The 26628-nt window shown below is 38.9% G+C and overlaps 1 protein-coding gene across 2 annotated transcripts in view; it reads right to left on the bottom strand.

The window, feature by feature from the left end:
- The window catches only part of TMEM131 (transmembrane protein 131), a 180131-nt gene that overhangs the window by 22874 nt on the left and 130629 nt on the right, over positions 1-26628 (bottom strand). Inside the window, exons 12-28 of one of the 2 annotated variants that reach the window (XM_055400773.2) lie at positions 25138-25246; positions 22042-22150; positions 21051-21204; positions 20790-20960; positions 19705-19815; positions 19477-19611; positions 15696-15800; positions 14113-14199; positions 12375-12527; positions 12200-12275; positions 11935-12043; positions 9751-9889; positions 9531-9640; positions 8577-8643; positions 2024-2175; positions 1477-1619; positions 852-1038 (exon numbers count right to left, since the gene is read on the bottom strand). In XM_055400773.2, coding sequence (XP_055256748.2) covers positions 852-1038; positions 1477-1619; positions 2024-2175; positions 8577-8643; positions 9531-9640; positions 9751-9889; positions 11935-12043; positions 12200-12275; positions 12375-12527; positions 14113-14199; positions 15696-15800; positions 19477-19611; positions 19705-19815; positions 20790-20960; positions 21051-21204; positions 22042-22150; positions 25138-25246 — 2117 coding nt within the window. The remainder of the gene's footprint in view (positions 1-851; positions 1039-1476; positions 1620-2023; positions 2176-8576; positions 8644-9530; positions 9641-9750; positions 9890-11934; positions 12044-12199; positions 12276-12374; positions 12528-14112; positions 14200-15695; positions 15801-19476; positions 19612-19704; positions 19816-20789; positions 20961-21050; positions 21205-22041; positions 22151-25137; positions 25247-26628) is intronic. The other variant, XM_055400774.2, reaches the window with a different exon arrangement.

Here is a 26628-nt window from a genome sequence, read left to right as displayed (position 1 = left end):
TACCTTCAGGTGCCAAGTGTTATGCCTTACATGGAATGATACAGGTACTAACAAAGTAAATGTCCACTGAAGACCATGAAATTATCATTCAACTAAGGGACAGTGGTTACATTTTATTATGTAAAAGTTTGTAACACGCTATCAACTGTTAAAACATGCTGCAACTATTACCCATGTAGGCATTACCACTGTTTTCTGACCAAACTATCACACGACATGGAGAAACGGCAGGTGTGTGACACAGGGGTCTGCTCTACTGCTGAGAACGATCTCACAGTTGGTTCTCTACAAAACCTTGACAAGTTTTAAAAAAATTAAGTATTTTTTAAGTTATGAAAGCATGATAACACATTTACAGAAGACTTCAAGTAAAGTTATATATTTATATATGAAACTTACATATATAAAACCACTATATATATATGTATACACACATACATATTTATAGTTCTACTCTATAATTATTTTTTAAGTAGATAAGATTTTTAGTTGGAGTTTCAATATCAAGTGCTCAAAAATTAACAGAAAGAACAGGCAAAAAAGCAGAAGGATACAGTAGACCTGAAAAGCACTATGAACCAATTCAACATATTTAAAATTTATATAATTTTTACACAACAGCAGGATACAAATTCTATTCAATTTTCCATAGACTATGAACCAGGAGACACTGGAACATATCCAGGGACATAAAACAAGGTGCAAAAATAAAAAATAATTTTGAAATTGGTTTCTAAGATTATCTGATCTACTTTGGAGTTTCCTGAAAACAAAGAAATGAAGAAATAACCAAAGACTAAGTGGGAAAAAAAAAGATTTAGTGATTCATCATCTTATGAGAAAATACTTACAAAATGACTATGTCTTTAGAGGCATTGGCGCTTAGTGCAAACTCTTGACAATTGACGACTTTAAAGCCATATCCCTCACAGGAGTACCCACTGACTTCAATGGTTTCTATGTGAATTGGAAGTTGTCCTGTGTTCTCTACTTTAAATGTTCTTTTCAATGTGAAATTGGGTTCCCTTAGTCTCATACCTAAAGGAAAAAAATGATGAGTATAAATCTTGCTGTCCTGTGCACCAGGTCCAAGTGACGATAACACATCCTTCATGAATGTATCCCAGAGATTATGATGGAGCTCCTCAGGCCAAGGGGATGAGCCACTGCCCAGGTTTCATCAGGAAGTTCTTTTCCTTGTTAAGCCATTTTAGATGGCAGAAGTCTAATTAGGCTTTATATTTCACATTCAGAGTAAATCAGCTAAGGTATGCAATGAATACTGATACTTCAAAGCTTGTAAGATCCAAACACAACAACTCTGAAAGCAAGTCAGGGTGTCCCCTTAAAGTCTTGAGTACTCATCAGTCAAACATACACATGCCCATGTAGAAACACTGCTCCTGATTCTGGGGTGACTTGCTGTTGGAAAGGAACGCTGGAATTTGTGCATGTGCCTAGGACAAGAACACTCACCCTCTGTACAGTCTTTCAACAGTGCTTCTGTGATTTTGAAGCGCAAGGAGCTCCCTGGGCCCGGAAGCTTGCCTGCAACCCTCAAGTTTTCGGTTGTCCCCTGTCCGTGGACCATCACAGCATCCATCACAGTCAGGTTATTTCTATGTAAGAAGAAGAAGCCCAGGTTGTCTTCCCCTTAAATTTGCACAATCTTTTGATCTTGAATTTTACTGCTACTTTTAAACAATGTGAAGATTAATACATTAAATTTAATGGTCAAACACTGGCACTTTAAAAATTTAAAAGTGTTCACATGATGAAGAGCAAGAGTTTTACATTTTCAAGAGCCACACATGGTACAGTAAGACACTATTCATGTCTTTTAGCTAAAAATATAATCACAATGTTATGTTTCATGAGGTGTGGTGTGTGAGTGTGTGCATATTTTGGACAAAATGAATAGCCCATTTCATAAATAAATGCAAATATTAATATTGAAACAAATCAAGAAAGGACTCTTATGTAAGTACTAGAAGTCAACCCAAACTTAAATCACAGAACATACCTGATTATGATTAGGGAAGAAACAGTTCTATTGTGAACTGGAGTAAACTTTACTTTGACAGATTTCTTTTCTCCAGGTTTTAAAATTAAGTTTAAAACTAAGTGTCGGGAGAGGCCCTCTGTGAATCCTGTTGAACTCTGCAGTGGGTGAGCCTTGAATCATTGGGCAAACAAACAAGAGTCATTAGTATATTTTCTGGAAAAAATTTTTTCCCTTTACCCCATCCACAGCTGAGTATTAGTTTCTCAAAATGACTAACTATGAAAACAAATTTATCCCTTATGATTTAGATCCTGGATAGCTGGTAAGCAGAGCAACCGATGATGACAACTTCATATTCTGCATTAAGTCCCAAAAGGGCTTTTATTCCCCAGGTCACCAGAGTCTTCAAGTTTGTATTAAGCACTTGTTTTTGTGTACAGATCTTTAAACTTTAAAGGTTCTGAAACATGACATAAAAAACCAGAAAAGGCCACACACCTAAGAGACGATCGGCTCAGTGTCTTCACACAAAGCAAACAGTGGTGTGACCAGCACCCAGCGCCCTGAAGCCCCACTGGCACTGCCCCTCGCCTTTCGGTCACGGTTTTCCTGCCTCTCCCCTCAGAAGGGGATTGGCTGCAGAGCCTTAAGGCCACATCATTTTATTTATAAGGGTATTTCCAATTCATATCTATCTTTGAATTTTTATTTTGAAAGCTAAGCCCCTTGTTATTGTTTCATAAACACTTGATGATTTGAAGTTCAAATAATAAGTTCAGTTTAATAATCAAAATACGACTTCTTGACAGTTACAGATAAGATTAAAAAGATTTGGTTTTTATTAAAAAATTCATAGTTAACACTGCTCTGATTTCAAGTAACATTAAGCTCAAACTTTTTTGGGGGTGGAAGGGCTGGTAGTACTTGGGTTAAATGTCCATGGCACTTTACATACCTGCTAACCTGTGGGAAGAGAGTGAATTTTCTATGATTTTCTACTATACACAGATCTATCTATTTCAACAGCATGATTCTATGGGCATAGTTTCATAGCTAATAAAATCTGTGAAGCACACTACTTTTCAACTCTCTCTTCTGTGGCAGCTATTTTTTTCCTGCATCGAAAATTCTTCTCTGTCAATGTCTACTAGGACAACAATGTTCTGACTGCTCCCAAATGGTTGGTGAATAGGTTCCCTTTAAATAAACTCTTCTGGGTAACTGACAAACACATTATACACTATACCTATATTCCCAACAAACAACTAATTTAAATTCTGATGATATGGAAAATACTTTAGGATTTTGTGATACCTCTGGGCTATCACTCAGTAATTTTCATAGTGGTGGTTCTTGAAGAGGGATTCACGGACTCTTGGGAATCTGAGAGGTCTTTTTAGGTGTGTCAAAACTACTTTCACAACACAGATCAAAGTTCTTTGCCTTTTTCACTGTGTTAACATTGGCACTGATGGCCAGCAAAAGCAATGGTGGGTAAGTAAAACTGCTGACCCTTTAGCTAGAAGCAAGGTAGCCTTATCAAACCTCCCAGGTAGCCACAGTTTTTCTTCACTGCCACGCACTTACAGCTAACAAAAACAAAAACCAAAACCTGTGATTGATTAAGTAGTAATAAATATTAATCTTAAATCTCAACCCTTGAGCACGAGGCTTTTTAATACTGTGTGATAGAACAAAGTATTCCTGAAACGCCCCCTGCAGCATGCTGGACCACGCTGTCTGGAAGAACTATTGTTTGAGATGACAACACAACTAGCTCCTTCCTCAAGGGACTCCATTTATATTTGAAAAATGACCGAGAGTCAATATATGACTATTCAGACTGAAGTAGGCAATGGCACCCCACTCCAGTACTCTTGCCTGAAAATCCCATGGACGGAGGAGCCTGGTAGGCTGCAGTCCATGGGGTCGCTAGGCGTTGGACACGACTAAGCGACTTCACTTTCACTTTTCACTTTCATGCATTGGAGAAGGAAATGGCAACCCACTCCAGTATTCTTGCCTGGAGAACCCCAGGGACGGGGGAGCTTGGTGGGCTGCCGTCTTATGGGGTTGCATAGAGCTGGACACGACTGAAGCGACTTAGCAGCAGCAGCAGACTGGAGTATTTAGTAGACATTTTCACAAAAATGAAGTCCATCTGTTCCTTTAAGGAAAGCAACTTAAGCATTTGTTGCCAATGGTAAAATTCGACTGTTTGAGTGTAATTCAGAATTTTGGCCTTGTGAACTTGAGAACTTCCCAACAGTTAAAGAATTCCCTGATGAGATTCATGGTTACAGGGGTGAACATGATTTTTTGGATACTGCAGAATGAATTGTATCAACATTTGGAAGCTCTGCATATGTTCAGTTCAGTTCAGCCGCTCAGTCGTGTCCGACTCTTTGCGACCCTATGAACCACAGCACGCCAGGCCTCCCTGTCCATCACCAACTCCTGGAGTTCACTCAAACTCATGTCCATCGAGTCGGTGATGCCATCCAGCTATCTCATTCTCTGCCGTCCCTGTCTCCTCCTACCCCCAATCCCTCCCAGCATCAGACTCTTTTCCAGTGAGTCAACTCATCGCATGAGGTGGCCAAAGTATTGGAGTTTCAGCTTTACATTAAGTCCTTCCAATGAACACCCAGGATTGATCTCCTTTAGAATGGACTGGTTGGATTTCCTTGCAGTCCAAGGGACTCTCAAGAGTCTTCTCCAGCACCACAGTTAGTGAACCAATATTTTCCAAATGATTGGTGTATATAGTGTTATGATAGCTAAAAAGGCAATTAAGACACCCTTTCTGCAACTACATGAATGTGTCAGGTCAGGTCAGATCAGATCTTTATCATATACTTCCACCAAAACAATGTATCATAAGAGGCTGAAAGCAGAAACAGACATGAGAATCTATCTGTATATTAAGTCTGAGAGCCACTGAAGAGCTCTGTAAAAATGTAAAACAATCTGTTCTTATTGCAAAACCGTTTTTAAAAATATATATCTATTTTTTCATTTTTATATTATCTGTCAAACAGAATGGACTTATCATTATTTTAAATGAATTAAATCACTATTTTAAGGATCTCAGTTTTAATTTCTAATATGGTCAATACTGACAGATATAACCCACACACACACACACACACACACAAAAACAAACCTCTCTGGAGTCCTTAATAATTTTTAAAAACTGAGATAAAGCAGAAATCCTAAATTATTTTTCAGACTGTAAAGGAATCCTGAGATTAAATAATTTTAGATCCACCGTTTTACAGCACCGTAGAGAACTGTGAGACAATTTATTTGAAGCTGACCCAAAGACCTCCTCCAAAATTTCTTACTTAGAATAAATTTCTGGGATCTAGGGCATTCTTATTCATCTTCCTACCTCTTACAATACCTACATCTTATAAGTTCCACCAAATATTTGGTAAGATAAGAAAGGCAAATACTAGGTCATTTACTTCTTATGTGTATTTTCTCTCTTTATAAAAGCAGAGTGAACGGAATTTGTGGTTATTGAACTTTCTAGATATTATCATTTAGATATCTGGATAATATCTAGATATTTGGATAACCCTGAACTTATTATTTTTATGGCATTATTTTATGGTATCTTTATGGATGGAAACAAAGAAAATAAAAATGATTCCAAGAGAATGGCACAGATTAGACTATGAGACTCTCTAAATTTCAGTCTAGCGTTCTACGTATTACTGAGCAGAAAAAAAAAACATTGAAAATTACTTAGAAAAATAACTTTCTTATATAAGACTGACTTAAAAATAGATCATAAAAAATATTCCATAAAGGTCTGGCTAACATGTTTTATAGATTAAAATATAAAATTATGGGAAAGAACACAAATACTTGAATAACTATAAAACATGTGGTTGGAGAGTAATTAGTGATTCGTAAAGCCTTTGACTGTGTGGATCACAATAAACTGGAAAATTCTGAAAGAGATGGGAATACCAGACCACCTGACCTGCCTCTTGAGAAACCTGTATGCAGGTCAGGAAGCAAGAGTTAGAACTGGACATGGAACAATAGACTGGTTCCAAATAGGAAAAGGAGTACGTCAAGGTTGTATATTGCCACCCTGCTTATTTAACTTATATGCAGAGTACATCATGAGAAATGCTGGGCTGGAAGAAGCACAGGCTGGAATCAAGATTGCCGGGAGAATTATCAATAACCTCAGATATGCAGATAACACCACCCTTATGGCAGAAAGCAAAGAACTAAAGAGCCTCTTGATGAAAGTGAAAGAGGAGAGTGAAAAGGTTGGCTTGAAGCTCAACATTCAGAAAACAAATATCATGGCACCTGGTCCCATCACTTCATGGGAAATAGATGGGGAAACAGTGGAAACAGTGTCAGACTATTTTTTTGGGCTACAAAATCACTGCGGATGCTGATTGCAGCCATGAAATTAAAAGACGCTTACTCCTTGGAAGGAAAGTTATGACCAACCTAGATAGTATATTAAAAAGCAGAGACATTACTTTGCCAACAAAGGTCTGTCTAGTCAAGGCTATGTTTTTTCCAGTGGTCATGGATGGATGTGAGAGTTGGACTGTGAAGAAAGCTGATCGCCGAAGAATTGATGCTTTTGAACTGTGGTGCTGGAGAAGACTCTTGAGAGTCCCTTGGACTGCAAGGAGATCCAACCAGTCCATTCTAAAGGAGATCAGTCCTGGGTGTTCATTGGAAAGACTGATACTGAAGCTGAAACTCCAATACTTTGGCCACCTCATGTGCAGAGTTGACTCACTGGAAAAGACCCTAATGCTGGGAGGGACTGGGAATGGGAGAAGGGGACGACAGAGAATGAGATGGCTGGATGGTATCACCGACTCAATGGACATGAGTTTGAGTGAACTCCGGGATTTGGTGATGGACAGGGAGGCCTGGCGTGCTGTGATTATGGGGTCACAAAGAGTTGGACACGACTGAGCGACTGAACTGAACCAGTAATACCCATGTGTCACATAAGCCTGGGCAAGGGCTCCCTGACTCTCGGGGAACTACATGTGAACTTGGCCCCACCAGCCATCACAGGTATGAACTCGGGCAAGGTACTTCCTCTCCCTGAGCTCTGTTCTTCCACCACCAACAGAACATGTGAAATACTTATCTCTCTTAGGGCGGTTACTGATAGCTCAGCCAGGCTGTTGTAATGATTATGCGAAATTACAAACGTGAATGCACCTGACATGATGCTGACACATAACAGGTATTCAGGGAGTACTGAAAACCTTTCATTCTTGCCTGTGAGCCACAGACTGACTCAAGCAGCCCACATTCCCTGAACGCTTCCCATTCGCCAAGCGACTCATCTAAGGGCCTCCATGTTGGTTTCTTTCATCTGTTAGAAACCCCTGTAACATCCAGATGATTAAGTTCACATTGCATCAGAAGCTCAAGTTTGGAAAGGTTGACATACTTGGTTGAGGTGACCAAGCTAGTAGGTACACAGGCGTGATGATCCCAGGAACCGACCTCCCTTGTTCCAAATGGGAAGCAGCCAAGTCATAGCTCCCTGACAGACTGGGACCTGTGCACTGCAAGAGCCCACAGCGAGGAGAGAAAGGAAGGGCAGACGACTGTTTCCATCAAAGTCATTCAGATGATGGAAGATTAACTAGATTCTCACTCTTATTCATTCAACACCTTTCGTTTTATAAATGTGAGAAAAACTAAGATAAACAGAAGACAAATCCTCAAGGAGCCTATACCCAGATTTGGGACATGTGGCACCACACATGAAAAACAAAACAGAAACCAAAGTTATCATGGGTGCAAATGAAGAGCCAGGGACACTCAGAGAGCTGCGCTGGTGGAGGGCCACAGCCAGTGGGGCTGGGTGGACAGGCTGTGTGAGGCTGGACGGGACGGGCTGGGCAGGAGGAGGGGCATGGAGGCCAAGGGACTCGGGCCGATTTGCAGGTGGCGTTAGTTCCGAGGGCCAATTTCCTGACTGACACAAGAAAGTTTAAAGTTCTTACGTAACCATGAGTGGGCTAGTGGCTGCTCAGCCTGGCCTCCATGACAGAGACTATCTGGTCCTAGAACAAACCAGCTTGTGTATACACTCAGCAGTTCAAAAATACCTTTTGAAGGAAAACTAAGCGCTACCGTGCTAAGTATGAATACAGCAAGCCATGGGTCTGGCCTTCATGGAGTTTACAATTTTATTAGAAAGTTCCAAAATAAAAATTTAAATGACCAAGCTCAATATTTTGAGGTTTAATAAAAAGAAATCATGTATTAGTCTATACAACTCATTGGCATCCTCTCAAGAGGTTCTGGCAGCCATTATTATGGGCTTAATATTTAATGCCCACAAATAGGACCTTCTACAGAGCATGCCTCCTGGTGACCTAAATCCCCCCCACTCTTCCTGGGCTTTATGCCTCTAAAAGAATGACTGGACTCTTCTGAACTTCTTCAGTAACCTGCCTTTCAGGCAGTTTAAGGATGGTCAATGTTTTTCTTCCACATCGTATTGGTCATATCATAAAATTACTTCTTTGCAATCGTATGAAGTTTGAATACTTACACTGTTTCTGAAGACTTGGAATTCTTGTGTTCTTAAATCGATCTTTGCCACCTTACTTAAGTTAAACCTGAAATTAAAAAACACACATAATTCTTTGTGAACAGCATCACAGTTAAAGGGGTTGTAATTACCAAGGTTATGTTTACCTTTCAGCAGCTTTTGAGATCAATATTATCAGATTAATAGCCTTCAAAAAGCAGCTATAACTTACAGTTTATTCTTTACTTTTAAAACTAAAATATTTGCTTCCTCTTTATACTGTTTTAGGAAGGAGTTCTACATGATTTCTTCTTGTCTTAAACTGGAAGCTTTTCCAGATGCTTAATGTAATATCTTTTTCTCTCCCTAGAACTTTCTCTCAAATTCAATTATAGATGCAAGTTTCTCTAAGTAAATAGTAGATATTTATGAGCTGCAATGAAGCTCCAATACTTTGGCCACCCGATGCAAAGAGCCAACTCACTAGAAAAGACCCTGATGTTTGAAAAGACTGAGGGCAGGAGAAGGGGGAGACGGAGGATGAGACGGCTGGATGGCATCACCGACTCAATGGGCATGAGTTTGAACAAACTCTGGTAGACAGTGAAGGACAGGGAAGCCTGGCGTGCTGCTGTTCATGGGGTTGCAAAGAGTCAGACACGACTTAGTGACTGAACAACACCGACAACTTTCTATCAGACGCAAGATTTGGAGGTAAATGCTCATAAGACCCCAGAATACCTTCTATGGGATACATACAATCCAGAGTGCTGTGGCCACAAAGGAGTCAATCCTGTATAATCATTAATTTAAAAACATCCTGATATTTCTACTTTATAGACAATAATACACCTGTAGTCCATGGGGTCACAAAGAGAACGACTTAGCGACTGAACAACAATGAAGTTTTAAATGTGTAAAATGATCATTCACTGTTCATACGGAAACATTTTGATGATCTGAAGCAATGCTTACCTTGATATTAACTTATCTACAAAGATGGAAGGGCTGGAATATAAAGCCAGGGGGATAAATTGAATATAGATGGGAACATCTGCAGGGTTTTCTAACATAATCTCTTCTTCCTTAAATGAAATAAAGAGGTGGGAAGTGAAAGATCTGCCCCATTAGAAGAGCAGATACTTCAACACACTATGACGCATTTCCAAAGGCCCATGGCACTCTGGTTACTTACTGAAGAGCAGTTTGTATTAGTGAGGGGAAACCTCACGAGCCGGGGGGAGCTGAGGAGGGATGGCCAGGAGAGCTCGGCAGAAACTTTTGACAGGATGTTTTTCTGAAGGTCTGTATTTACTTCAAACATAGCGCTCAATCTAGAAAACACAATTTGTAAGTCACTGTATCGAATGGAAATGCTTGAGTTTTCTCAATACAGGAAATTCTATTAGGCTTATGTACTTGAGAAATTTTATTCTGGCCTTGAATAAACACAGGTTTACCTGCTCCTAACATTTTACTCTGTTTTCACAGACACATATGAAGAGGTCTCTATTTTGGCACAGAGAGCAAGCTATCTATCACTGATCACCTGCCCTGTTTCCACACTGAATGTGTAAGTGACAAGCCAGGCATAAAGAGACGACAGGATGTAACGGGGATCCTAAAGGATCCTGCATGTTTAGTGGAAAGATCTAGATACCAACAGCAGGTGAATATTTCAGCTGAACTAATGAGAAGGCAGTACACTGCTTGGTGTATGGCTTCTTTCCCACTTGAGATAAAAAAAAAACACAAAATCTTAATATGCAATGAAGATGTCAGTTGAAACGATAATACATATGAGGGTTCTGTGTAGACATATATATGGAGTTATATTCAGGATCTCATTTGACTATTTCCCTACTTACAAGTGTTTATAAACCAGTTGTTTAGAACTCAGAACACATTCCCTACAGAAACAATATTACAGATGTGGCTAAACACTGAAGCCTATTTTATACCATAAGAGCACTGAATTATGATACCATAATACTGGTGAGAGTACCAGCTTCATAAGACTGGTAATGAATTTTCTGTGACACGCATGTTGACAAGGTAACACAAAGGCAGGAGCGGGGAGAATGCCACATTCACTATGCAGCTGTGACCGAGTAGCTCAGGGCAGGCAGGGAGTCTGTGTCTTCAGTGGGGAACGCTAGGCTCACAAAGAGGAAGGCAGGGGTTTCGGTGGGTGGGAGGTGAAGAGGTTCCTTGGCAGGTGAGCCAAGGGCAGCACTACCAGTCATTTATTCATAATTGGGTGTTAAAATACAGAGGCGACCTGTACATTACAATGTCTCCTGGGGAAACTGGAGAACCAGGAGAGTCTGAATTAGTGTTCTCTTAGTGAGTTCATTAGAAGAAGTCTCTTTGTACTAATTTTAACCATTTTAATGGTAAAATTTACCTCTCTTTTTGCCTTAAGAAAACCTTTCACAGCAGGTAGTTCAGATACACAGAAACCTGCAGATTTGACTGCTCATGGCTTGAAAATATTATATTAGAATAAACTGGAAGATTTTGATGATGCTGACAAATACATTTCAAGTTAGCCAATGGAGAACAGTGTGTTCATCAGTTTTCAAGTCTAATTCTCTTTGGAAGTACACAGAAAGGTCAAATTTCTAAACTGCCACGTATAAATGTGTCTTTGCTTCTGAATCCAGGTACGGTGTTAATTTGTCAATGTGAACACTTTCCACCTGCCAGAGATATAAGGCTGAGTCCTGTGCATCCCTAACAGGTTCAGCACTGGAAAGGGAGGAGGCAGTTCTTTTCACAAGGAGCAGAGACACTCCTCCTATGGTGAAGTTCAACTTCTAGTGTTTCCTTGCCTTGAACAGAGGTCAAAGGCAGGTAGATTCTTTCTAATGAAAATGACTGTCTGATATGGAAGTTGGGCTTCCTCGGTGGCTCAGATGGTAAAGAATCCACCTGCAATGCAGGAGACCCAGGATCAGTCCCTGGGTCTGGAAGATCCCTTGGAGAAGGGAATCGCTACCCACTCCAGTATTCTTGTCTAGAGAATCCCATGAACAGAAGAGCCTAGCAGGCTACAGTCCATGGGGTTGCAGAGTTGAACATGACTGATCCACTAAGCACAACACAGAAGTCATCCTACACAAGGACAACTTCATTGAATTTCTGTGACTTTCCATCCAGAGCACTGGAAATAAGACAAAAATGGTAGCATGTGTCCTTCTGAGAAATACACAATCACAATGGCCATTCAAGATGCCTCATTATGGTTTTCTGAAGATTAGGCACATTTTCGGCACTACAGAGAAGTAAAATAAACAAATACAGGAATAACTTTAGAAAATGATGTTTGAAACTGGTAAAGGTAGCTCAAATACTTACATACAGCAAAACCACTTACCTGTTTTCCTTTATTCCCATCCATCCCTTAAACAGGCTTTGATGTAAATCCCAGTCAGCGTCCCAGGCATCTTCCTGCATGGCTATGCCAGGCTGGACTTTGGGTTCAGCTAAAACACAGGGACAAATGGTATGACATACTCTGCCCCTCAAATGATCTCTACAGCATCGAGATGTAGGGGTGGGCTTTAGAAGCAGCAGCCCATCATTAATGGGAGTACCTTGGGGAGGGAGTGAAGGTGTGAGAGAACAGTAAGATGACTTACATTTGGACAGAAAAGGCAAGCCGACATAGCAATGATCCCCGCACTGCAATCCAGGATCAAAGTAAATGTTTGCGATCTATAAGGGGGCACAGGAGAACCGTGAATCTCAATCCATGGACAGTCACAGCAACAAAGGACATAAAGACGGGACTCTGCAAACACAGCGCGTTCAAACCTTTGATTTCTTCCCCGGCTCCAAGTCGTCCTTATTACTCCGCAATCGTCTGTAGTAAAAACGCACGTCTTCCGACAAAGATCGTATCTGTTGGATCTTTACCTTCTGTGAGAAGGAATTCATAATATTTAAACTCTGATGAACTATTTTCCCCTGAAGGAAGAAAACAAACAAACTCATTTGTAAATGGTCAGATTTTCTTCAGAACACACACTTTAGAACTGACCGACATGTTTACAGAAGACCAAAGCTCAAAGGACACTTAGAGCGCTCAGAAGTTGATAAGCTTTAAATCTGTAATCAGAGCCCTCCCCCAAATACATGTATTTCGTTGCTGTTTTTAAGGTCTGTTACAGAGAAATTAGCAGGACAAGTCTCTGCAATCCTGTAAAAATGAATTAAAGTAAAAGTGTTCACATAACAAAGGTGCAGAACTAGCTTTGAATAAAGGAAATGGTCACTATCAGTTTGTTAAGAAAGGTTTGTTTATACCAAGGCCAGGCTATCTTAAAAGTTTCCAAATTCAGGATGAAAATATTATGAAATCACTGAATTTTAAAAATCCAAAGCTAAACAAGAAATGAAAAAAATCAGATTTATTTTTCTCAGAAAAAGTATTTTCTTTATAAAAAAAAAAATACTATCTGTGCCAAAGAGAAATAAGACATCTTTTAAAAACACAGTTTATCTGGCATCGTATTAAAATGAAGTATACAGATTAAATCATTACATTACCAATGACCATGCTTATCAGCTGTATGTCTCTTCCTGTGATAGGGTACCAATTTTATTTTTTATTTTTTTTAATAAAGAGATTTATTTATTTTTTTGTCATGGAGCACATCATGTTCCCTGACCAGGGATCAAACGCATGCCCCTGCATTGGGAGTGCTGAGTCTTAATCACTGGACTGTCAGGGAAGTCCCAGGGTGCCATATTAAAAAAAAAAATTGTATGATTGAAATAACCATCAATAAGAATCATATTATAACCTTTTCCTTTTTTGTTGTTGAATATAGAACCAGAATCTTATAACCTGATTCCTAGACTTTTAAAGAAGTCTAAAATGATCAGGGCTTCCCAGGTGGCACTAGTGGTAAATAATCTGCCTGCCAATACAGGAGATGCAAGAGACTGATCCCTGGGTTGGGAAGATTCACTGGAGTAGGAAATGGCAACCCACTCCAGTATTCTTGCCTGGAGAACCCCTTGGACAGAGGAGCCTGAGCACCTAAAATGATCAGACCCACTGGTCTAAAATTTGGTATTAAAAGACAAAGAAATTAAGAGAATGCATAGTAAAAACAGTTCAATATGGTGAAAACTGAAAGTGAAAGTCACTTGGTCATATCTGACTCTTTGTGACCCCATGGACTATATAGCCAATGGAACTCTCCAGGTCAGAATACTGGAGTGGGTAGCCTTTCCCTTCTCCAGGGGATCTTCCCAACCCAGGGATTGAACCCAGGTCTCCTGCACTGCAGGCGGATTCTTTACCAGCTGAGCCACAAGGGAAGCCCAAGAATACTGGAGTGTGTAGCCTATCCCTTCTCCAGTGGATCTTCCCGACCCAGGATTGAACCGGGGTCTCCTGCATTTGCAGGCAGATTCTTTACCAACTGAGCTATCAGGGAATGATGGTGAGGTTAAGTCTAATACTTATTATATACAGTCTAACCAGAGTAAAATGCAGTAGAAAGAAAAATAATTAGCAAGAAGTCTACAAATTTTGTCTTACTGGAAAGGAAGGTGGAAGAACCATGTGCTTTGGGAAGCAAGTCAGAGAACCCACTGCGATCACAGCCTTCACGGGAATTGTGAGGATCTGTGGAGGGAAGAAGCAAACCACAGAGAAATAAGTGTGTAAGTCCTAGACTGACCTGACAGTTGTTGCACCATTTTAGGAGATTGAAAACAACCAATCTTTGGACTTACATGAGCATTAACCGACTGGTAAGCAAAATTAAAGTCACCCATGGATACTGTTTAATCTATCCATGTACTGCACAAAAAGCACTGAAATACATTTCCATGTACTTCTCAGTGGTTCACTGAAAACAAGGTAAACAGGACCAAACCACGGGGAAGGAATGAAGAACAGATTTTTCATAATATAGGTGATTTTGCAGGTTACTAATTTAGAAGGAAAGTCCAACTATACTCTTAAAACAATGCATGAAAAATTCAGCATTTTTAAAAGCTACATAGCTCTCTACTTTTTTGTACGTAGCAATAAATTAATGTCAACCTGATTTTTTTAAAATTTTTATTGGAGGCTAATTATTTTACAATATTATATTGGTTGGTTTTGCCATACATTGACATGAATCCGCCCTGGGTGTACATGAGTTCCCCCTCCTGAACCCCCTCCCACCTCCCTCCTCCCCTTATCCTCCCTCTGGGTCATCCCCGCACACCAGCCCCGAGCATCGTGTAACATGCAACCTGATTTTTTAAAAAATGAGCTGAATATTCCAGGTTTTAAATCGCAACTCACACTCTATTTGCAACTCACAAGGATACTTTGCTAAGGAAATGTACTTATTTCTATCAAAAGTGATAAATGTGGATTCCTCACTTTTGGAGATAATTAATTTGACATACTCCCAACATATCATTTATTACTAAAAGACCAATTCTGTTTATTCTGAATGAGTTTGCTTTCATGGGGGGCAGGGGTTGTATGTGTTGAAAACAGGTAGGAGAACAAAGGTATCTTGCTGACTTCAGCAGTGCTCAACTTCCCAAGAGCTTTAAAAGAACACATAAAAATATTTAGACTTGGCAGAAACACATCCCTTCAAAATCTCATTGAATGCAACATGTCAACCCCAGAAAAAGTCTTTAAAAAGTTCACTGATTTTCACTTGGTTCCTGACTCAGAATGACTCATGTAAACATAATTGTGAGAACTCAAATTAAGATGTGATTTCCTGATTGTATCTTCCTTTTTGGCAATGTTACACAGGAGGATATTTAAGACCACAGAAAGAGAGAGATCTAATCTCAAGAATTTCAGCCAGGGTCCATGTAACACTACAGCCATTTGTAAGCCATTCTAACAGCAAATCTAAAAGTGCCAAATGTATTTTTCTGAAGTTGCTTTTAGTCAAGAGATTCAGGTTTTATCAGAAAACTATGAGCTAATGAAAACCATTATTTTGTAAACTATTCTCAGAAGCTGAAGTTTTTAAAAGTATCATAGTGGTAAACTGTAACTTTTTGAATAAACTTAATTCTCTGTTTCTATAAAAACAAAAAAAGGACTGAATCTTTCAGAAAGACCCCACTGACCTGAATCCCCGTAAATAAAGTTCTTACCTCATAGTCTGTCGTGATCTGTATAGCCCCATCATGAATTCCTTCCAGTTTTTTTGCAGTAAGTTTGACTCTGAACACTGCAAAGTATCCTGAAGCTAGTATTACCTGTATGGAGTAGAAATGACATCCTTCATTCGCCTTGCTAATTGAAATTTTCTATTAAAATGGAAAAGAAAGCTACAAAAATCCTTCAGTTTTAAATCAGTGTTAACTCATATAGGTTAGGAATTCAAAATCCTAACAAGCTAACATAGAATTAACACATCATCGTGTACAAATATCTCAAAATAAATAATGCCCATCTCTGGATGCTATCTATTATACTTATTCCATGGGCTACTGAGAAAACTGGTTCCCCAAGGAACAGCTGAATTCTCTCAGCTGCTAAGTTGGGGAGGGGTGTGGGCCTCATCCCCCAATCATATACCTGCATGGTCAAAGGGGGTGCAGGCTACAGCAGACGGATACAGCCTTCCCCTACCCTTCAGAAGCCACTTCAGAGAACAAGGACACACAAAGTTGGTTCTGCTTCCAGTTCTGAATTCAGTTTGGCATGTTAATACCCATGTCTTCAGATCAACTGAGACTGGGTCACAGGAAAACATCAAAAAACCAAGGAAAGAAGGAAAAGTTAAGCAAAGCAATTTCGAAAGAAAGCAGAACACAGAATGTGGATCTTACTTATTTTCTCAAGCTATTTGCTGATATTTCTGGTGCTTAATCTTTTCAATTGAGAAACTTGCAAAAAAACCATGAAATTCATTTTGAGAAGTTGTACTTTAGTGAGTAGTAGTTATACTTTACCTGGAATTTACATTTATCTCAAAATAACAAATGTGGGTATACCAAACATACCCATGTCCCCCCTTTAGAAGCATTTCTATGCTGATTTTATGCAATTCTAATGTTTTCATCATGACTCTGACCACCCCAATCAGAGCATGTGTCTGAAGAGCACAGAGAGTTGTTAACAGTGTGTGTTTCATAAGGAACAGGATGCTAATTTAGTTCATATGTTTGGCTTTTTGGAAAACAGCTAGACAACAGTTGAAAGTTCAGGCATTACAAACTTCAAAAAAAAATCCACATTTTGTGGAGTTGCTATTATGAAGCTGGCAACTCACTACAACCTCCTATTTTAAGTAAGGAAGGGTTCATAAAAATGATGGCATCTTTCTATCCCTTGGTTCTTATATTTATGCAGTTTCTTCTTAAGTTTTTATCGTGCACTGGGGTACAGCCCATTCTATGAGAATTTCAGGTGCACAGAGAAGGGACTCAGCCATACACACACATGGATCCACTCTCCCCAAGCTCCCCTCCCACCCAGGCTGCCACAAAACAGCAAGCAGTGTTCCCTGTGCTGTACAGCAGGCCTGTGCTGGTTATCCACTTTAAATACAGCAGTGTGTACATGCCCATCTTTTATATTTATATAGTTTTATATAAAAGTAAATTCTAAAACCCCAAAGTTTCCAGCAGGTTTCATGTTACCGAGTGGACCTCTCAAATTTAAATAGTAAGTGTTCAGTTCAGTTCAGTTCAGTTGCTCAGTCGTCTCCGACTCTTTGTGACCCCATGAATCACAGCACGCCAGGCCTCCCTGTCCATCACCAACTCCCGGAGTTCACTCAAACTCATGTCCATCGAGTCGGTGATGCCATCCAGCCATCTCATTCTCTGTCGTCCCCGTCTCCTCCCACTCCCAATCCCTCCCAGCATCAGACTCTTTTCCAGTGAGTCAACTCATCGCATGAGGTGGCCAAAGTACTGGAGTTTCAGCTTTAGCATCAGTCCTTCCAATGAACACCCAGGACTGATCTCCTTTAGAATGGACTGGTTGGATCTCCTTGCAGTCCAAGGGACCCTCAAGAGTCTTCTCCAGCACCACAGTTCAAAAGCATCAATTCTTCGGCGATCAGCTTTCTTCACAGTCCAACTCTCACATCCATACATGACCACGGGAAAAACCACAGCCTTGACTAGACGGTCCTTGGTTGGCAAAATAATGTCTCTGCTTTTTAATATGCTATCAAGGTTGGTCATAACTTTCCTTCCAAGGAGTAAGCGTCTTTTAATTTCCTGGCTGCAATCAGCATCTGCAGTGATTTTGGAGCCCAAAAAAATAAAATCTGACACTGTTTCCACTGTTTCCCCATCTATTTCCCATGAAGTGATGGGACCAGATGCCATGATCTTCGTTTTCTGAATGTTGAGCTTCAAGCCAAAATAGTAAGTATTAACATGTGCTATTTAGGAGGAGGAAATGATCCAGGGTCCTAAGATTATTAACTTATAATGTATTATGAAAAACAGTATAATTCAACCATCTTGGATTAGATCTACATACAGTTTTACTTTAAGTTCATTGTTGAAATGAACACATTAATAGCTGGTCTCATTATTATCCTTTTTCAGCGTTCTATTTGTATTAAAAATAAAACCTCAGCTGTAGTGACAAATATTACTTGTCATGGGCATACTCTTTTTTGTTTTAAAAGCAGACTTTATTTATGAGTCAAATTTAAAACATTATAAATTTTAAAATGCAAACACCCAACACCCATGTATCCATCACAATATCTGATTACGGAGCTTGAATGCCACACAGATGCAATTAGAATACACATTATCCAGTACTATTTCCCATTCTTTCATAAATCCTTTTTCAAATTTTTTACATACAATCCTACTTACAGCTTATCTGTTTTAATATTCAACCATGAAATCACGACTTTATACATTTGGTTGTTTCTGGTTATCTGTAATTCCTAATACTGCTATCACAAATATCGGCATTCTCACCACTTCTGGCTCTTTAAATGACTTCCACAAGAAGAAGTCCCAGGAGTGGTATACATTGCCAAATTATTCTCAAAAAAACCTGTTTTGGGGAACCTTTCTCATACAAAATGTTTAAATCCATTTTTATGGCCTATGGCATTCCACGGAAAGGTCTTTGTCAACAATCTCTGTGTGTAAGGACATCTGCTTTCCTTCTGTAAAACTGCCATGAGAAGTTCCATCTGAACCTTCAGAGGAGGTTATATTCTGATCCTTCCAAGTCGCACAGGTGATTCTACTAACTCTACTCTGAGTAAGTTTAAACTCTGAGATCCCTCTTCCGCAGTGGTGAAGGCCTAGACTGATAACACTCACTTGCTCTTGTCTCATGTACTTTCATGACCAACTAAACGTAAGAGAGTAAAAGTGTATGGGGAGAGCCACAGAGAGATCAAACAAATGATGTTCGTCTCACTGATACTCTCTTCTAGTCAATACAGAAAACTGAACAGAAATATTACTGTTGAACTGAAAACAACTTCTACTAATGTGCAGGGTTCTTTCTTTTGCCTAGTGAATTCAATAAACAGGGTTAGTTTAGTACCCATGGAAATTTCTCCTGTAATGGTACCTGTGTTATATCTTAACTCCTTTGAGTCTCAAGTGCTCTCATCATGAAAAGAGTGCTTAAGTAGATTACCTATAAGGTCCTTTCCACATCAAATAGCCAATGCTGTTATGAATCTCATAATATTTTGAGGAGGGACCTCCCTGGTCATCCAGTCACTAAGACTCTGTGCTTCAAATGCAGGGGGCCTGGGTTTGACCCCTAGTCAGGGAACTAGATCCCACTTGCCACAACTAAGAGTTCATATGGTGCAACTGAGACCCAGCACAGTCAAATAAATAAATTAATATTAAAAATAATATCATGAAGAACAGTTTTCTATTTGAGATTTAGACACACATCTAAGTTTAAGGAAACAAGTTTACTTACCGATGACTGGTCTGACAGAGAGGACTTTTCAAACTCTGGAAGGCTTGAGATGATTGTAGTTCTATTGCCTCTTTCAGTAGCTACAAGTTCTATTGATAAACCATCTCCTATAATATGCCAGCTTTTTATAGCCAACTTAAAAGAGAAAGATATGGAAGCAATTATTGCAGCACCAGCATAAAATCTCTAAATGTGATTTAGAATAACAACAGATTTTTCTTTTCTTACCTCAATTGGATTGCTGTTTATAATGGCAAATAAAATATTACTTGCTTCTGTCGCACTCAGTACACCAAAATCTATGAAACGTTCTTCTATTTTGGGGGGTAATACAAAGTACTGGAAGGACAGAAAAGAACTAGATTAGATGTAAAGCTACACTTATGTAACAGTAACACTTAAAGAAAAAGTAACTATATTAAGGTACACTAAGGTTCCTACGTTTTATGTAAATATACACATAAATAATACATAATTAAGAACTTTGTATAATGGAAGTATTTTGAGTACTAGGAGATTAAATGGAGCCCTGGAGATTTAGGCAAAAAGTCCCCAGTCTCAGCAAACTTCATGCATTCCTGAAAGCAGCTACAAGCCAGTGACCATCTGAGCAGAAGAAATGCAGGAATGCCAGGGGTATGATACTGAAGGCCCCTCGGTTCTAAAGTTCTCACTGATGCTAGGTTTCTGGACGACCACACTTCTGTCTTTTTGCTTTCTTTGCATCTTTCTACCAGCTTTCTTTCTTTCCCAAACTTCTTCCATGGATTACCCTAAGGACAGCTTTGCTTGGATTCCCCCCCCCCCGGCTTATTTTCTGTATTAAAAAGACTTCTGTTTCCTTTCCTGCCGTTATTTAGATGATTATTCCATCTGTGTCTTTCTCCCCGATTCCCTCTTTCTTATCGGATTCTTCTCTTCAGTCTTGTGTTTTCAGTTTTGGTCACCTCTTCCCTACAGAGCTCCCTTTTTACTTGCCCTTTAGTATTTTTTAATTTTTTTTGCTTATTATGTTTCTTCTGCTTAGTTTGTTTTTAGCTTGCCCCTGACTTTAACAGTTTAAAAGCAAAATCAAGAGGAGTGGACCTGATCTAAACAGAGGTGTAGCTAGAGAAGTCAACTGTGTCATGAGGAGATATGGCTGCTGGGAGGGTGAACACCTTGGTAGCACTGACTAGGGAGGAATTAGAACAACTTGTTAAGTACAGAAAACAGCAAAATTTAAGTGTCTGCAACACAACTACTAAACAGTAGCTGAAAACAACAAAGATGTGGGGGGAGTTTAAATTTTAAAAGGTAGATAACATACTTACATCTAAAAAACCTGTATATACCCGCACAGGTAAGTGAAACTTAGAGGCATTGGTAATAAGTAAAATATTGTTATCTATGTGCATGGATGATGTGGATGGCATAAAAAATAGAGTAAAAATGTAGCCTGATCCATTTGGAAGAATTAAGACTGGTTTGCTGAAGTTGTGAACCTAGGAGATGACAGGAAAGAAAAAAAACATGTCAGCACCATTTGCTTGGTAGACTGGTAAAATCAAAAGTATGAGGGGTGAGAAACATACTTTAAACATTGTTTTGGCTTCTTCTGGTAGCAACACATCATGAATGAGGATCGCAAAGCTGAAAGTGTTAGTAAGGTAAATTGGCCTTTCCACAGGATCAGCAGGACTGTCTCGAATGTGAAATAATGTTGCAGCGTGATCAAATCCCAAATAACTATTTGAAAAAAACAAAAACAAATCATTTTTATTTTCACGTGTTAATTTATAATGCAAGTTTAGTGGTGAGTAATAATTTACATTTAGCAGTAAGGACTGCTAAACTGGACTGGTTACACTGTTAGAGAATTAAGACTATAAATATTTTAGTGATTGACCATATGATTTAAAAGACAATTTATTACAGTGTAATAAAAAGAACTATTTGCTACTGCATTATATGTAACCAAATAATGAACGTCAAGAATGTACTAACAAAAAAAAAGTTTTAAGCTATTTAAAAAAAAAAAATCATGTTTATCATTCAGTTGCAACCAGCTTTGTTAAAACAAGTCCCTACTAAGCTGGACATGAAACTATTACTGGTTAAAGTAGAAAATGAACTACATATATTATTACCTGTTTGTAAAAAACTAGAATTTTAGAACAGTGTTTAATGGGTTTATAAAGGAATAAAAATGATTTTGCTTCAAGAGACAATATACTTTAATAAACAAGCCATAGCCATTTGCATGTTACAAAAATAATTACAGAAACGAAATGCTTCAAGTGATTTAAAAATCAGATTCACTTTTCCATTTTATTATGGGATCATTAGGATTTCATTTAAACCCAAATCATATCATCCCATTTACTTCTTTCTTCTAAAAGTAAAAAAAATAAAAAATGAACAAAATACAGAAGATTTTTCTCCTTTATGGCTGAAGTTTTTTTAATACTAATTCCATGGAGTTTATGTGAATTTGCCTACTACTTCTGCTAAAGTCAGAGAGTAGGAAAACAGAATTTACCGATTAGTAAAAAGTTATAAAGTTTATTTAAAACAGAAACTCACCCATCTAAAACCTCTGCCTGATATGGTATTTCAAGTTTAGAATAACTCTTTTCCTTTGCTTTCACAGTTATTTTCCCAGAAAACTGAGATGGTTTTTTTGCCTTTGATGCTGAAAGGAAGCACAGAAGATAATCTGTCACCTTCCGCTACCGACAAATTTACACAGAGGAGGATGAGAGTGACTGTGCATGGACGGATTGAAATCGTAAAAAGAAAGTGAGCTTTCAAACTGGCACACAGAATACAGTGACAACATTTTAAGTCAAATATCACATTTTCCATTCAAATATGGAAAGATATTTCAATTTTCCTGTAATGGGATAAACAGGTAAGGAACTAGCAAGTGAACACCATTCAGGAGGGAAAACGCTATATCTGAGCTGCTTCTCTATCACTATAAGCTTTGGCTTCACGTACAACAGGGATTCTCAACCTTGATGCTATGAACATTTCAGGCCAGGTAAACTCTGCTGGTGAGGTGGGGGTGAGGGGTGAGGTGGCAGTGGGGTGGGTGTCCTGTGCACTGAGGGATGTTGGGCAGTGTCGTCAAGACAGCCTCTATCTGCGAGACAGCTGCATTACCCAAAAGTGTCTGCAGATGTTGCCAAACGTCCCCAAATTGAGAATTGCTGGTTCACAGCTGATTAAGAAATAACATTCCTTGTGTGGTCCAAGTCTTGCTATAAATACCAATAAAGTAGCCTGGTACAAGAAATGCCAAGAGTTATGAGACATATACTCTCCCTGCCATCATACTGTTCTCACAGATGAAGTTAAAACCTTTAAATTTTGGATCACTTCTGATTTTCCTTCTGGAATTACACAAATAGTCAGTTGGATCCAATCTGGGTACCCATTAGATGTTCCTTTCAAAGCAAATAAAGAAGCTGTTATTTCAGGAACACTTCCACTGATGAGAAGAATTTCATATGTAGGTTCTGCAAATGTGTGTTATCCAACTTTAGCATAAAAAAGGAACAAAATAATGGTATGACATCTAGTATGTGGCTATGTACAGACAGTGTGAATTCAGATTTTTAAACCTCCCATTAAGCTCCATTTCTTTCTGCTTACTGTACAGCCATTTCTGGATGCTTATTTTTCTTTTTGCTATTTATTCTGACATAAGGCTGGTAACAAGGGTCATAATTTAGGCATTTCATAGTAGCTTATCAAGTTATATTTTAGCAAATGAAGTGGTCAGAGTATCAATAAAATTCAGTTAAAAATCATAAGGAATCATCACTTTATGAGACAAATGATTACATGGTAAGTCAACACTGCAGAGTGAATATTCATGGCACGTTCTGAAATTTTTATGTTTTTTATTTTTATAATTAATTTGGCTGTGCTGTGGGCTTGCGGAATCCTAGCTTCCCAACCAGGACTGAACCAGGGCTATGGCAGTGAAAGTACTGAATCCTAACTACTGGACTGCCAGGGAATTCCCCCTGAACATTTTCAAAGTTAAGTAAAAAGTGCATTTCTCGACTGATGATTTTCACAGGAATCTCAGTGGTAAAACCATTTGTATTGTAATCTAGGGGTGGTGGTGGGGGAGGAGGGAGCAGGTGGGCAGTGGAGGGATTTTTTCCATAATAAAAATCACTTTTAAAGATGAGGGGAAAGAAAAAGGGGAGGAAACCTCTCCTCTCCCACCTTCACCTTTAGCTTTTTGAAAATGGGCCCTTGCAGAATAAATCTGCCAGTTTTTATAATAAATAAATAAAAAGCACTATTAAGAAACACTTATTTTAGACTCTGTGATCTTGGAAGAACCACCACTCCTCACATTCATTTATCTGAGTGGTAACAGTCACTGGGTTGTCAACACAGGAGCTGGGAAGGGTGAGGGAACAGCACACAGCACAGCTGCACTGCCCTATTGTGTGCCCTGGACTTCTTGGACTTATCAGATCTGTCTGTTCTTAGGGTCAGAAAGTATCATCGGTCACTCTCTTTCTCAGTAAGGGAAGACAATGTACTTGCCGATACTGACGCTGATAACTGGCGGTCACGGCTGGTGTCTTAGCAACACAGAAGACCACTCATCACACATTTGGAAATATCTGTGCCATCAAGCCTTCTGCAATACTGAGTATTTTTTGACAGCTGGTTTATGAAAGTGTGCCATGTGTATAATCTCAATTTCTTCAGGAGTTTTCTCTGAGCTCATGGGATGAATGCTGTGTTGGCAGCCAAGTGTGCAGCTGCTCCAGGCCCTCCATGTGAGAGGAGTGTGCGCAGATGCCTCACAGAACTGGGCCACACTCAGGGGGGTCTGCAGTGGCCAAACATTCTCTCCTGATGAGAAGCTTAGTTGTAAAATGTGGATTATGAGCAAAGATGGCTTCATCATGAGGCCAAAGCTTAAGCTTCAGGGCTCCTCACTTGGATAGGCCATTATGAGAAAAGTCCCATTTGGAGTTTCAGCTTTCATTACATTTAATCATACATTTAGACAGCCATTAAGTTACTACTCAAAACATTTTATGATAGCAAATGCAGTATATCTTCTAATTAAGTAGTCAAAACTGAATAAAAACATTCTATTAAAACAAGCTAAAGTCTGAGTTAACATTTCAAAAGTCAAAATATACAATATACACGCTTGAAATAACTGTTATCTAACTTGACAATTCTATGATAAAGGCTGTCATTTTAGTTTAGATAGGACTGCTTGCCTTGTTTATAAAAGCCAAAATATGGAAATGTTACAGAAAATACTTTATTTCTGCTCTAAAATTCAAATATGCTTCTGAAATTCAAATATGTATCACTTAATTACAAAAATTAATGACTTCATAATTAAGACAAAGCTTAATAGATACATACATGAAACAGCCTAGATTAACAAAAATTTAATTGCAATCCTAATGTATTTGCTAACACTAATTTAGGTTTATGAAATTATAATATTTACTTTCAAGAAACAATCAAATAAGAGTTCACGATGGTTTACAAGAAAAACCAATCTGACCAGTATCATAAAATCTAACTGTCAAATGGTCTGGGTTCTTATATTAAGATGTCAATAGAGATGTCGTCTAAATTATCAAAATAAGACCACTCTATTAGAAAAAGTTGAATACTTACCATCAAAACTAATACTTGCTACCTTGGTATATTTACTTTCTGAAGCTTTTAATGTAATTGGTTTAAAGTGTACCGTGATAGCATCATTTTGTGGTGTAGGTCGAACACTCTGCAAAGAGAAAAATTTACACTGCATTTAGTCTGGTGGTCCAGTTTATACCGAAAAGTGTACTGGAAAAGTAAAGCAGAATCAAAATCTGAAAAGTTTAAGTGGTCGGTTTAAATGGAGTAGGCTAAACTGATAAAATCTCAATTTCATTAAACAGTCTTTATGAAATCAAATGATGACCAGAAGGAAAAATGTGTGATAGATAAGTGAGTGTTAAAAAATCTAAAGTCAAACTAGGGCAATGAGTATAAATACATAATAAAGAAAAAAGGCATTTCTTTTCTAAATGAATGTCTAATGAACATATAAGAAAAGAGGACCTTCAGGGTTTACAAGAGGGGCTGTGGGGCTCAGTGGTGAAGTGGATGGCAGGAATGTGCAACCTAAAACAGGTCAGAATGCTTTCAACTTAAAAGAGTTGAATTTAAAAGAGTTTGAATTCTCTATTCAAAAAGCTAGGCTTCCCAGGTGGTTCAGTGGTAAAGAATCTGCTTGCCAATGCACGAGATGCAAGAGACACAGGTTCAGAAAGATTCCCTGTGGTTTGCAAAACAGTTGGAGGTGACTTAGGTGACTAAACAACAACAAATGTGCCTAAAGAGAAAGAAGGACAGGTCTTTGAAAGCACAAGAAGCATCTTAGGAGAGAGGAAACGCTGTCTCTTGCACCATGTTTCAATCACAGGAAACAAAGTTGGTTACCTACAGAGAGATGACAGATACTGCTTCTTAGTTCCAGTTAGCAGGGTACTGCCCCTCCCATTGCTGGTTAGTGACTCCGCTGTCAGGGTGTCTTTACTGGGCCTCGGATGATGGTCCTCAGGAGGACCCTCTGGTTTTCTGTGCTGGAAATCTTAATTGCCTCAGCTCTTGGCTGCAGGCTCTCCCAGTATTTTATCTCTTTACCTTTCTTCTTCTTTGAGAACTCTTACTTTGCTTCTGAATCTCTAATGGGGGGGTTGGGGGGGTTGACGGGTTCATATCAATATATTTGCTATCAATAATCCTGCTGTTATTAGCAGTCATTTAAAGTATGAATCTTTTCCTTCCTCGAAGGGTATGCATGTCTGTATGTATTGATATGTATTTGTAACAGTAAAACAAAGCAGCCTGACTATAAGATAACTGGAGAAAGTTCATTTGGTTTCATCATACTATGCTACTATATTTTTTCTGAAGGAAAGGAAAGCAGTATAGAAACCCAGAGTGATGAGTTTACAGCAAAAGGATTTTAACTATTTAACTAGCAGTGTAAATCTCTGTAAGCTGCAATTTACTCTGGGCCATGTTTCTCCCACCTGTAAAATCGTAGGGGACTGGATTAGGTATTTTCTAAGTTTCCATCAGGGGCTTCCCTGGTGGTTCAGTGGTAAAGAATCCACC

Source organism: Moschus berezovskii, chromosome 11 (genome assembly GCF_049115385.1).
Source record: "Moschus berezovskii isolate FMDL1 chromosome 11, NW_MosBer_1.0, whole genome shotgun sequence".
Taxonomy (NCBI): domain Eukaryota; kingdom Metazoa; phylum Chordata; class Mammalia; order Artiodactyla; family Moschidae; genus Moschus; species Moschus berezovskii.
The sequence above is the reverse complement of the archived record's forward strand: the minus strand, read 5'-3'. Positions and strand labels throughout refer to the sequence as shown.